Source organism: Myotis brandtii, unplaced genomic scaffold, assembly GCF_000412655.1.
Source record: "Myotis brandtii unplaced genomic scaffold, ASM41265v1 scaffold83, whole genome shotgun sequence".
NCBI lineage: Eukaryota > Metazoa > Chordata > Mammalia > Chiroptera > Vespertilionidae > Myotis > Myotis brandtii.
In genome coordinates, this window is record NW_005371371.1 from 3,375,337 (window position 1) to 3,389,972 (window position 14,636).

The 14,636-nt window shown below is 41.1% G+C and overlaps 1 protein-coding gene across 1 annotated transcript in view; it reads right to left on the reverse strand.

Annotated features, from left to right (window-relative positions):
• The window catches only part of MYO16 (myosin XVI), a 449,416-nt gene that overhangs the window by 87,604 nt on the left and 347,176 nt on the right, over positions 1 to 14,636 (reverse strand). Inside the window, exons 29-31 of the mRNA XM_005884469.2 lie at positions 10,175 to 10,271; positions 4,253 to 4,499; positions 1,828 to 2,099 (exon numbers count right to left, since the gene is read on the reverse strand). Of these exons, the coding sequence (XP_005884531.1) occupies positions 1,828 to 2,099; positions 4,253 to 4,499; positions 10,175 to 10,271 (616 nt within the window). The remainder of the gene's footprint in view (positions 1 to 1,827; positions 2,100 to 4,252; positions 4,500 to 10,174; positions 10,272 to 14,636) is intronic.

Below are 14,636 nucleotides of genomic sequence, written 5' to 3' on the forward strand. Positions count from 1 at the left end.
ACAACGATGTGACTACTTGGCACTTGGTTACTCTAAAATTTCACCTTCAGGGCAATTGGTCTCCTAATATGCACACAAAGAGAAAGCATTTTTAGACTTTACCGGCTATTCTGAGACCTACTTATTCAAATTTATAGAGCTCATTTGCAGCATTCAAGTTTGAAGGGGGCTTTATATTATATACACTGTAACTTTCAACCTTGTTTTGTACTGTGTGTTTTTTTCTATTTCTGATGCTATTTTGAGTCTTTACATCTCCATCTCATTAGTCTTAGACTGTTAAATACTGTTCTTCCTATTTCAATATGCCAAAAAAACTTTCTTCATATTTCAATCACACCTTTTTGAAATCTGTACCATAAATACAGAGGCCTCAAAGTAATAATCGTGGAAATGTGAGCTTGTCTACTTTCTCAGGGAGTGGCTTCCTGATTTCTTTAGACGGGGAGCCTCCTCTAGCTTGTGTGCATTGGGAGTACACCATGTTTTCAGGGAGGTCCTGTGTTCACATCTATACCCACTTGAACACTCTCTTCTAGGGGATTTCCCTAAGGTCATGTTCACTTTCTGTTGTCCTTATTGCCATGACACTAAAGATACATACTTGGATTCTTCTCCCCAAAGTTATAAATTTCGCCTCCATCTCCATCTAAGCATTATTGCAGCATGACTCATACATTATGACAGCAACATTTTTTAAACTAAAAATTCTTCTAAAAATCTATTCTTTCTTAAAGCGACTGACACAAGGCATCTTGGAAGATAACTAGGGTGTACTCATTGCTCCAGGCTCCTGGCCCATGGATTTTCCACGGCTCCTGGAGTCAGCCTTCTTTTTCCATAAGATGAGCTTATGGTTTCTTGTGCTTTTTTTGGTTCATTTATTTATGGAAAGAATTGTGTTTCATCTTATGTTCAGATAATATTTTTCTAATGAAACCTGCACAGCCATTTTATTTAGAATTTTGACTACCCCTCACACACTTCTACCTCTTACTATATTTATTTTTCTCTGCAGCAACATCTTCTAAGATACTCAATGGATTTTGCTAGTTTATTATGTTTACCATTTGTCTTCCCCTACTAGAATGAAAAATCTAACAGGAAAAGTGGTTTTGATTGTTTCATTGACAGTGTATCCCCCTAGCCTAGAATAGGACCTAACTTTTAGTAGGTGATAAATAAAATCTGTGAAATTAACAAATGTTCTGCAAAGAAGCGCTTTCTCTAATTTTCCCAATTCTAAAAATTAATAATTAAGCAATAAGTCTCATGAACTCATCTACAAGATACCTGACTGTGAGTAAAGTGTGACTTTTCCCATTTTGCATAAATAATTCTAGAACACGAATGCAGAGACTTTTATTTAGTTCCAAAAGTTTCACTAACTGAATCCTGCCATATCGTGACTCTCATCTGTGTGAATTGTTTCACTTACTGCATAATAAAGCAAGCTCAAGTTTTAGTGGGATTGTGATAATAGGGAATCCTGATACATTTTTTTTTAGGCTAAAATTAGTAAAAATGCACATGGACTGGCGACCAATGTTCTGAATTGCTCTGATTTGAGGCTCAGCTCCTCATTCATGTGGAAGTGGGAATGGGAGTTAAGGAAATGATATATAAGTAGCTTTTTCCTAAGAGGCTTAGAGATTTGAATACAGACTATTTATATTTAATGATTAAAGAGCTGCTGGCAAGTGAACAATTGGATTTATTCCTATTAAAAATATATTAGGGTAACAATACTGCCATGGGGCTCTCAAAAACCGGAAGTCAGTGCATCAATAACCCAACGAGCCGGTTTCCTCCTTTCCTGTGGCTAACCTTCAGTCGATGATTCCTTGGCTGCGGCCCACAGGCAGGCGCTCACAGCCTCATAGGAGGCGCTCAGCCGTGTGGCAGGGTCCCTCTTTGGCTTGGGCGGAGGCTGTTTCCGTGGTGATGGGAGGCCACTGCTGTCATCCAGGCTGAACACCGAGTGCAGAGAAGGAGACCGGGTGGAGGAGCCAGCCAGGGACTGCACCAGGCTGTCCACAGCCATGGGGACTGGGACGGAGCTGCAGTGGAAATGTCTGGGTCCACTCCTGTCTTCAGTTCTTGAGGGGAACAAAACACAAACAGCACCCAGAGAGGCCCGGATGCATTATGTTCAAAGGGTAACAATGAACCCGCTCAACCAGACATAATCAAGGCTTTCTGGTGAACAGCCTTCCCCACGAGGCTAAAGGATGCCTGGGCAGCACTCTGGTGACCCACACATCCAGAGAAAGCCGCCCCATCCTTCCAGCCCCCGCTTTCTGATAAACGAGCACCTTGGAGATTCATCATTATCACTGAGAAAACAAAAGCAAAAAACAAAACAAAATAAACTCACACAAATAAAACGCTTCTTAAGGAGTGCTTACATTTTCTACCAGGCATTCACTGAATGAATTTTTCACACTCTGATTATTAAGCAAATCAGAAAACCAGAATTTCAATCTGGATGATCATTTCTGGAGAATCCATCTTAATAGAGAGTTACTGATGCATCAAATGCTGGGAGTTCATCACCACTTCCCCTTGCAAAACAACATATACATAAAACTATCAAAGATCTACATTTTTTTCCTCTCTCTCTCTTTTCTCCTAACCATTTAAACCTTGTTGGCAATTATTTAATTATATGCAGAATTATTATTTTTCTTCTGTCACTCCCTCTGGTTGTCCAATGCCAAGTAAACTGTGGGTATTCAAAAAAAATAGACAAATACTTCTTCACTTAATTTTACATCAGGCAAATGAACACATAATCAAATTGAGAAATTGGGGTGGCTGTTTAGCTCCAGCAGAGAAAATAACAAACATTATTCTGGAAGTCACATAAAATTAATAGTTATCTGGTTTTAAAAAAATTCCTTCTGGCTTCATATGTCAATATAATCATGTAGCACCAAGATGCCAATGCATCCATTTTACAAGGAGTCTCGGAGCATTTGTTTTAATAATTATATCTTTGCATGGCAGCACACCAACAGGGCTGGGATCCACCGCAAGGCAGAGCCCGACGCCTGTGTAGAAAACGAACTAGCTGAAGATAAAAGCATGGCGCTCAGTGGATAATTTGTTTTCCTTGTAATGTTTAATTACAGTTTTCCATACAAAGGGATTTTTTTTCCAGTTTTTAATCACTGAGATATTTTAAGCTACTTAGTGAGAGGCACATTACCATTTCCACTTCAATAAAAAAATCATTTGACATAGGCAGTCAAGGCAAAGGGGAGTCAGTTCTTAATGAGAAAAAGAACTAGATATTACCAAGTTCCTGTGGAACAAACAAGCATCTCCTTGACAGTGAATTAGGATCTGAGGGACCCATGTGCCTGCCCTCCCGGGGAGGGGACTATGAACCACAGGAGTCCTCATCTTTCACGGAGAGGCACGAGTGATAAAGTGAAGGATCAGGTGGTCCCCACTTGTCTATTTCCACCTCCAAAGTGAACTTTAAAATAAGAGTCTCGCCCTAACCAGTTTGGCTCAGTGGATGGAGCATCGGCCTGTGGACTCAAGGGTCCCAGGTTCGATTCTGGTCAAGGGCATGTACCTTGGTTGCGGGCACATCCCCAGTAGGGGGTGTACAGGAGGCAGCTGATCGATGTTTCTCTCTCATCAACGTTTCTCTCTATCCCTCTCCCTTCCTCTCTGTAAAAAATCAATAAAATATATTTAAAAATAAATAAATAAAAAATAAAATAAGAGTCTCTCCCCAAAGTTTTCCTTATTGGCAAAGAAAATGAGACAGTTCACTAAGGAAAATATCTGTATAATCATTTATTGGTTTCACTACTTCTGTTTTGAGAGTGGCTTCTCCATTTTTTTTTATCAGATTTCCAGAAGTTTCTCGGCGTGAGACTCTGGTATAGATGGCACTTGTATAAAGATGTGGAGAAGCCAGCTAAGACAGAAATATCAGATGCCTTAAAACTTTGTGCTTGAAAGGTAAGTGATTGATGCAAGCACTGTAAGTGAAGCAATGATTATTTCATTGGACTAAACTCACACATGTAGCATTTATTTCATTAAGAGGACGCAGAGGAAAAGCATCCTCTTGGTTTTTATGAGGTTTCAAATAAAGGATGGGCACATACTTGCCAGTTCCCGTAATTACTGTCATATTTGATTGAACTTTGCATTAAGGGCTATCGGAACTTTCTTGATGCCATTGAATCAATTACATAGATAATTAAAGTTGCACACTGTCTGCCTTTACCTTTTGGTTCCTTCCTCTTGCTTGCCTCTGGCCTCCAACTTCTCTTTGTGGTAAGTAGCATTCATTTCATTCCTGAGCCGGTCATTCTCACGGGCAATGTCTGAAGCATTCTGAATGACCAGGGCATCATAGGTCTTCAGCCCCATGTCCTCTGTAATCTGCAGGAAGCTGTTGATGGACGTGACCTCTTGCTGTCTGATGCTTCTTTTCTGAAGCAAGTGCTGGCGTGCCAGATATCCTCTTATAACTTCCCCATAAAAGAATGCAATCAGGGGTCAGGGAGAGGAGCAAAAGCGGAAAAACCCAGACCCACACAACACAGTACATTTATGTCTGAGCAACTACAAAATAAGATATTTAATTCAGAATAAAATGTACTAAAACATTCTAATCTTGCATTAAAAAATATCTAAATTCAGTCATGATAACACTAGAGACACAAATCCTTAAACTGAATGAGGTCATGCAAGTAATCTACACTAATAAAAGAGAAACATGCAAATTGGTGTCACTCTGCTACGCCCACCAGCCAATCAGATGAGTATGCAAATTAACCCAACAAAGATGGTGGTTAATTTGCATATGCAGGCGAGGAGCGAAGACTGAATGCTCCGGCCGGAGTGAAAACTGAAGACTGAAGACTGAAGAGGCTTGGCTTCTCCGCTGCGGCCAGAGCAGGGAAGCTAGGCCTCGCTGTGGCCGCAGTGGAGAAACCATGCCTCGCTGAGGCCGTAGGGGAGAAGCCTATCCTCGAGGCTTGGCTTCTCTGCTGCGGCCGGACCAAAGGCCTGGGTCCCAGGTGCCGGAGGAAAACTGGTGCCGGCAGCCAGGGGAAGGAAGACCTATTGTACGAATCTTCGTGCAACAGGCTTCTAGTATCATAATAAGGCTCCCACACTTTTTTTGTTTGTTTGAGAGGCTGGACATTGATAGACTGGACTAAAGTCAATGAAAAAGAATGAGGTCCTGCCCTAACTGGTTTGGCTCAGTGGATAGAGCAACGGCCTGCGGACTCAAGGGTCCCAGGTTCGATTCCGGTCAAGGGCATGTACCTTGGCTGCGGGCACATCCCCAGTAGGGGGTGTACAGGAGGCAGCTGATCGATGTTTCTCGCTCATCGATGTTTCTAACTCTCTATCCCTCTCCCTTCCTCTCTGTAAAAAATCAATAAAATATATTTTTAAAAAAAAGAACGAGGTCCAAACCCCAGAGAATTTTGGGGTTTGACTCTAACTGGACCATTTTGGGACACACTGATTATCTTTCATTATATCAGATTATAACAGAAATTATGAGGCTCCTGGAATCACTCTTTGAAAACATCATGCACATATTGTTAATAGGACTGTGATTTAACCTGTAGAAAAACTAACACTGCACTTATGACTCTAGGAAGAGATTGTGTAAAATATAGGACATCCTCCCTGCTCTCTGAGGAAGCAGGGGTAGAAAAATGTGTAAGAATTGGGGGAAACAAGTGAGTGAACACATTTTGAAATGGCTAATTTTAGCACACATGTAAGACTTGAAATAAAAACAATGAGCACAATTTAAAGGCACTTCCATGTGTTTGGAACACCATTCGATCACTCACTGCCCCCACTCAATGATAATTAATACTCCATTATCTCCATTCTGTAGACAAAGAGAAGCGTAGTGAGGCCTTATTACAGTGTGTAAGACTTATTATAAACAACTAGAGGCCCAGTGCATGGATTCGTGCACTGGTGGGGGCGTGGCCTACGGGGATCGGCCTGCTGTGGGAGCCCAGCTCATCCTGGTCAGCCAAGTGACACTCCTACTGTGGGAGCACGCTGACCACCAGGGGGCAGCTCCTGCATTGAGCGTCTGCGCCCTGCTGGTCAGTGTGCATCCACAGGTCTTTCTGGTCATTCCGCTGTTCAGTCGCTGGGCTTTTTATATATATAGATATGTTCATAGCCTCCTTCAGCTTAAGGATTTTTGCCTTTAGTATTTCCTGAATTTTGATTTCCCTTTTTAATACGAGATTAGAGTATGTCAGTAAATGTTTATTCTGGGTTAAATGTATCTTCCTCCAAGTAAATACAACCAATGAATAGAAGAGCCAGGATTTGAGTCTCTGGTTACGAGGCCAAGTTCATTCCCTTAGCATCTAACCACTCAGACATCACGTGATCTGTTGCTCTGCAGAGAGCAGATCACCAACAGGGAAGCCAAGGTAGCATGCTTTCGATCCATGTGCAGAAGAACTTTGTATAACACTGAGCACAGGGTATAAATGGATCAGGTTGTGTCCTGAGAAAGGGACTCTGCTTCCAGTCCCTGAGCAAGTTCATGAGAGCAAAATGGTCCTCCCTGCTTGTGGATGCTGTGGACAGATGCAGGGGGAGTGATTACTATTGGGTCCTTTTGACTCTGGGATGCCATCCCTTCCAATTCTAAGTTTCTAAGATTAGAAGGAACTGTTTAGATTTTAAGAAGGTCTATACTTTCAGGGAAAACCAATGAGTGTGGCAAAATCACTTTATTCTTGTCTGTAGGGGAAGGAAAAAAAGGCTGTGAAACATTGAGTGCTTTAAAATAGTCTGTGGCTACTGAAGAACAGTGTGTGGGTTATCTCTGACATTCACTTGATGCCTTTTCTTGATTACAAGGTGGAAAGCTGCACACAACTTTCCACAATTACGGCTTCAGAGGCAAGCACTCTGCAGGCAGCTAAAATGCTTCAGGCTTTTCTTCCGATGGCAATACTAAATGTTTAGTTACTTTGTAATGCAGTGGTATTGAATTAACTGTAAACCGTCATGCTGCACTAATCTAAAGGGGGGAAAATTAAACAGTAAAAGGTACAACCAGACTTATAGAAAGAGAAAATGCGGAATAAGTGTTAACCATGTGATGGGCACACTGGGAGAGAGCAGCAGAATTCAAATTGGCCCATTCACTTGCTATTTCTATTACATTTAAAAAAAAAAAAACAACCCACACCAATAAAAAACAAACAAACAAACAAAAAACTGAGACATTGACTTTTGGAAGGATCAAGCTGTTTAATCTCCTGTAATAAATGGAATATTAATGTGGATATGCCAGATTTCCTGTGACCTCCGACATCAGCAGAGCTATTCCCTGGATTCATGACCCAGGAATCTATGGTCCCATATTTGGAGAACTCTATTTTCTCACATTTCATACTAGCGCCTTTTCAAATTCTTTAAAAATGTTATACCAGTCGCTAAAAATTGGTATATTTAACAAGGGACAACTAATAAAAATAAATTTGCTCCAATATATATTGATACTTATTCTCTTTCTGACAATTTTAAAAGACTGCTTTTATGACATTTATAGTATTCAGATTTTAAGTTTCATTTGAACAAAGTAAACATATATAGTCAGAGAGAAACTTCTGTTAGGAATAATTTGAGATTAAAATAATTTAATTTAAGATTAAGAGTAACAGCTTTCTCCCCCCCCCCCAACATTTACAAAGAAAAAAAAATGAGAACTCTTAAAAAACTGGAAATGACACCACATCATATAAATTTTGAGTAAATTTCATAGTAGCAAAAAGTACTGAAGGAACTATTTCAAGAGATATAAAAAGAAAAATCAATAAGTAATGCTTTGCATTTAAGAGCCTATAATTTAAAAAACGCTTTTATATCCTTTATTTCATTTATGCCATAGGAAGTTATGGTTTTCATCTTGATGCCATTTTGTAGACCATTCTCAATTTTTTATCTTTAGAGGTGAAGAGATAACTAGAGTTCTGCTCATTTCTTTTGTTTCAGGTCAGCAGGGCACAGCAACTTATCTTTGTAACAGAATAGAAGAGAAATTTCTAGTGGGCAGCACTGATGGAAGACAGGGGACACATTCTTCTAATTATATTTAAGGAACATTTCCAGGAGAATTTGATACTTCATTCTGTGTACATATAACAAGATATTAAATGGGGCTCTCAGTTAACTCCATAGCGCAGTGATTACAACACTGGTCTTGTAAATTGGATTCTTCCCATTCCAATCACAGCTGAGGTTGGAAATGCAGCTTCTGATTCAGGAGGTGCGAGGTGGGGCCTGAAACGCTACATTTCTAAGTAACCCGTGTGGTGCCGAGGCTGCAGATGCTCAGGTCACAGGGTGGTTTGTCAGGGCTGGCCACACAAACAGGAACTGATGAAGGACAAAATTAAGGAGGCCAGGTGATCATCACCACTCACAGAGAAGCCACAGTTGCTGAGAGTTGAGGGTGGGTCCTTTCCCTACCCGAGGCCTCCCCCACTGCCTCCGCCCTCCAGGCTGGTGAAAAGTGGCTTCTGAGGACCACCCCGAGAACTTGCTATGTGACTCTGGAGTTTGGAGGACATGGTGGCACGTGAGCCCTGAGAAGACGGATGCTGCATCAGTGGCTGCTGCCAGACCCTGAATGCAGGGTGGCTCTGCAGGGAGAAGCTACACCTGTCAGGGCCCCAGGGTGTGGTTCTCCAGCACCAGACATGGTTTGCAAGACAGAGATGTCTGCTTGCAGTCATTTAAAGAGACTTCTTAGACAGCATAGAGGCCTGGGCGGAGAATGTCCATGGGGTACCCGGGAGCTGAGGGGGGATTATAAGTGACTGTCCAAAGGAGAGGTCTTGCCAGTTCTCAGGTGGGTAGTGCAGATAAGTGCTGAAATGTGCCCACATATCCAAATCGCCATTGAACACCTGATCACCCACCAGAGGAATCCCGGGCCAGGTCACACTGCAGAGGGTCAGACAGAAGAGCTGCTCTGTCCCCTCACTCTCCCTCCGCTTCGTCAGCTTTGGAGGGTCACAGGTGCGCATGAGCCTAAGTAGGCAGCAGTGAGTGCCTACTGCCCACCTGTGGGGTCCGAGAGGTCCAAGATGAACGTTTTTACTTAGAATGAAGTGCTGAATTTTAAGCGTTATATGGATGGAACTCGTTCATTCTGAATGAGACGGTTTGAGGAACCAGAACGTAGCAGTACTTTTTATCATCAGAAAATGATAAGACATTGGAGATTTAATGAGGGGCATGCCTGGATGAAACCAGGGGTTTCAAACGGATAGAGCCCTGAACAGAATGAAACTGATTTCTGCATCCTGTGAAGTGTCTTCGCTAGTTTTGAACAGCTTCAAATATACTAGAGAGCTCATTACAACCAGTTCCACCAAAAACTAACATATGGATTAATTTTTTCCCTTTTGCCTTTCTTTGATAATTATATTTATAATGCATAATTAAATTATTGAGAAAATTAAAAATGTATTAAGGATGTATGTTTTATGTGAGGCATAGTTATGATTTTTAATATGTAGCCATTTTTGATGGTCGCTTGGGTTTTGATAGGAAAAGAAATTCTAAAGGAACTATTTCAAAGTTAAAATGAAAAAAAAATGCTATCTGCTATCAAATATAATGCTCCAGATATCATCACTGCTTCACAAAGGAAAAATAAAGTCCAGGATTTTCCCATGCATATGCAGAATCACATAAAATATGATCTAGCCAATCGACTGACTGAACTGGCTGGGAATCTGGCTTCTTAGCTGGATCTAAGTACCACTGTGGGTTCAAAGGTACACGCCTCTTGTCAGGATCAATAAGCATGAATATTTGCAAGGTAGAGGATGCATAAGGCATAGGATAAGAATAGCTCTTCTTCCAAACTGTGGTTTAGATAAAAATCTGCTACAAAATATCAGATGAAATGACTACCACATAAAGCATGAGCCGTGTAGTGTCTGCATACACTGATTCACACACAGGTAAAGAGCAAACTAAGCCACAGTGCTGCTTAACCCCCCGGAAAGTGTCCGTAAGTAGCATCATAGAGTGGATGGAGCAGTTCGCTCCAATGTAGATCCCACTGATATTTAGACTTCCATTCCACAACTCACAAAAGTTCATATATGTTAGTGTGCACTGTTACCTTTTTGACAGATGATAATTTTTCTCTGCAGCTGTAGGCACAAATCATTGAGCTGGTTGGCATGGCAGTATTTTAGAAACACTTTTCGGACTCCCATCTAAAATGTAAACAGCAGGGAAACATTTAATAGCACGGAGATGCCAAAATGATGATGAGAAAACCATCAGGCAAGAGATTTTTCCAGAAGACAATTAGAATAAACAAAGCTAACAAATTTAATTCCAGTACATCTCCCTTATTATTTTTTAACACTATTAACACCTAATCCCAATCACCCAAATTTTGTTCTAATAAGTATCTTTATTGTGTGTACACATTGTCACCAATGTTTTCAAATGCCTACACACTACAGTTGTGGTAGTTGCATTATGTAGTGCAAAATACTGACTGGCTTTGACTCTTTTTTTTATTGTTGACACTATTACAGATGTCCCCCACCTCCCCTACATTTGTCCACCTCCACCCAGCCCCCCACCACCACTCCCCTGGCTTCACTACTCTGTTGTCTGTTCATGGGCTATGCATATGTGTTCTCTGGCTACTCTCTGCACCTTTTATCCAGTCCTCTTTATCAGAAGGTACAGCCATGAATTTTCATACTCCCGAGCCAGACCCCTAACTTTCCTTTGTGATCCTCTTCTTTTCTCAACCCAGGGCAGGGTGGTTAAGTTTACAAAAAGGGAAAACAACCAAACAAAAGACCCAAACAAAACATACAGAGGTCACACAAAATTGTCTCATGTCAATTAATTTTTCTACTAAACTGTACATTATTATATACTAGAGGCCCGATGCACAAAATTCATGCAAGATGCAAGAGTAGGCCTTCCTTCCCCCGGCTGCCGGCACTGGCTTCCCTCTGGCACCCGGAACCCAGGCTTCCCTCTGGCACCAGGGACCTGGGCTTCCCTCGCAGCCCTGGCTTCATCCGAAGGTCGTCCGGAAGGACCTCTGGTCTAATTAGCATATTATGCTTTTATTATTATAGATCAATGTATATAGCTGCAATTATAGAACTGCAACATTGAAGTAAAAAGACTCAACAAAGTCACATGAGCAATAATGTTCTAGTCATCTGCATAAGCAGAAGTATGCTTTCTTCTCTAGAATTTTAAAATTTTATCACGTCCCCAAATTCGTTTCCATAAAAAAGGTTAGTGGTATGCGAGCTAGTCCAATCATGCTGCTATTGATGAAAGCAGCTACCAAAGAGAATTCTTAAAAACACACAACAATAAGCCATGCCGAGCATTTAAAAAATGCTTTTCCTGTGTGTTGTGCTCATTTTCTAAGAATTCATGGAACTGAATGCCCTTTACAATGTAAGTGCTCACAGTCTCTCAGGGGAAGCAGGCACAAATAATTGCAGAAAAGCCTGGTAAATACTGACACGAAGTGCTGTGGAAGCTCGGAGGTGATATTCTGTTAGATAAAGAGGAAATACTGCATAGGCAAACCTGGTAATATGTTCATAATCATATTCTCAGCACTTGAGACAAACACTGTTAAAATAAGAGGAAGACTAACATGTGTGCTCCCAAGCATGACCTGAGGACATTAAATGATAACACGGCACAGCCTGTGTCATACATCACAATGACACCCGAGGCTTGCATGTATATACACATCATTAGGTACTGGAAAGGTTTATAGGTCAGACTTGTCTTCAGAGTACGTGGCCAGAGGCAGTTTATGAACCTTTTCATATGGAAACGGAGTTTACTTCAAACATATTTTGTCACTTCCCATCTTTCCTTCTAACTCTCCCCTTAGCCATGTTGTCTTAATGAAACACACATTTACATGGAATTGGGACAGGAATCTTACACTGTGGTAGTCAGGGTAGTTAGTTAGATCAACAGAGAATGCTTTCAACTACTGTTCTGTTTCAAAGGCCTCTGGCTGACTAGATGTTCTTCTTCATTTAGTTTTGTGTGTGTGTGTGTGTGTGTGTGTGTGTGTGTGTGTGTTTAGTTGGTTGAAATTTGAGACATTTGCCTAGGTGGGTGGCTACAGAGTTGTTACTTCTTTCCCCCATTGTATTGCCATTCTCTCTCCCTAGATATTTTCCATAACTCACAGTCTTTTTTCCGCTTCCCGACTATTGACTTCTTTTGGCAGTCAACAGGAAGAGCAGTTGGTACTGTCTGTGAGCACTGCGGAACAAATCTGTGAGACAGGCACTGGGAAGGAGGGAGCATGTCATCTTTCTGTTCATCCCTGACTGTGGCATGTTACTCACTGTGGGAAACTACATCCCAAAGGCAAAATTCATGCAAACCTGAGTTCCAAAATGAAACTCTAAAAGAGTGATAGCCAGCAAGACTCCACAAATGGTGGAATGAATAACAATTAGTGGAACTAACAAATGCAAGGAACACAAGGGGAAGAGACCTAGAGAATGCAACCAGGAGAACTGGATTCTAGTCCCACCTCCATACTTAAAAGGAGACCCTGGGCAGGAAGAGAGTTAGAAGACTAAGATCTGTTACAGTGACATTTCTAACGGCCATTCAAAAAACCAAATTCGTTTACCTTGAGAATTCTGCTAGAGTTACAAAGGAGGTTCCTCTCCTTACTGAGTTCATATGGAAAATCTGCAGTAAGCAAATCTAGCAAGAATACATGCTTAGTGTGATGATAAGAGTTATTTTCAAGGACCATCAGAGAGGAGGAGGTGATCAAGGTGGAATCAGGTAAGATTCACTGAGAAGCATGTTATCTAAGCCATTTAGCATTGAAGGGTATGTAGGAATTTTCCAGGGTGGCTAGGCATGATGGGAAAAAGATGAATGGGGGCAGAAAAACTAGCATATGAAAGGCAAGGAGCAGAGAATGACAAACCAGCTTGGGGGTACAGATGTGTGAAGAGTGATGAGAGAAGAGATTACAGATGTAGCTAGTGGCCAAATTGTGAAGAGTATTACAGGAAAACATGGACATTCTCCTATGAGCAATGTGGCTAAAGTGAACAAATTCAAGGGGATCAGACCTAACTTTTATAAAAATAATTTTTGAATCTCTATTTGAAATCTATAAAGTCCTTACTTTTTCAGGAGAATGGATTGTTGGGCTTGGCTCTGGGAAATAGTTTTTTGGCAAAGTGAGACAATATAATGCAATCACAACAGTTTGGGTTTGGAAGATTATACAACTGTTGCTTGTCTGGCGGCCAGTCCCTATTTATCCTTTATAACTGGAGCCAAACCCCACCTTCATTATTAGATCTCTGATACTCATTTATTTACTTACAGTAGGGCTTTTATGACTTTCATTTCTGTTCCCAGAGCACCCTCTGAATGATCCTTTTTCTCTTATTATATGCATTGCATATTTATCATTATCTATATATTCACATCTCTCAAAAATATGAAGATATATTCTTGATCTTACAAGTGGTAGGGATGTGAGGAGGGTGGATTTGAATTAGACAGAGAAGATGAGGAACTGTGAAGTGCTGGTGTAAGATGAGTATAGAGATGGATGATAATGTCTTCAAGGATGGAAATAAGGTATGATGGACGATGGGAATAGAAGCCAGACCCAGAAGTCATTCAGCAATCTGTGAATAAGTCATGGACATCAGTCAGCGATAGAATAAATGATGGTGGAAATGAAAGGAAAAAGACATGGAGTGAAAATGGTCCACAAGTGGTGCAGACATAAGAAAGTTTGGGCAGCAATGATTCAGCTGACCCCTCTCCTCTACTGAGACAAAGGAAGGGAGAAAAAGTGAAATCGTAAGCTATTGTCAGAACATATCCAGTTTTCAGTTTACATATGTAGGCTAAATTAGAAGGGGAGTAAATATGGAGGGCAAAGTGGATTTTTTTCAGTACATATTAGCGATTCCATGGATTCTGACTATGGGTACTTGAGAAGCAGGCTGAGTGTTTCACAGGGCTGATCTGTTAGGCCAGACTTGGAGGCAGGAAAATGAAGTTCTTGATGGGAGCCATGGTCGGGGATAATAGCAAGGGAGGAGGGGAGTGGGTATGTGAGAGCACAGGGCATGTGCGAGGGAAGGTGGGATGTTAGACATGTAATGTTGGGAACCAAAGGCCAGCTCTCAAAGCTCCTGGTGGGTTTTTGGTGTAGCTACTAGTATATCCATAAAAATTCTTCCTGCAGTGGTAAAACCAAGGGCTTTGAAAGTAAGGAGGGCTTCTAGGCATCTGGTTCAATGGGAGAGGGAGAGAATTAAATTCTGAATCCACATTTAAAGTATCCTGTTCAGTTCCATCCATGCTATTGCAAATGGTAAGAATTCCTTCTTTTTACAGCAGCATAGTATTCCATTGTGTAGATGTACCACAGCATTATGCTAAGTGAAATAAGCCAGTCAATGAAAGAAAAATACCACATGATCTCATTCATTTATGGATAATAAAGACCATTATAAGCTGATGAACAAAAATAGATACAGAGGCAGAGCAGCATCGAACAGACTGTCAAACTACAG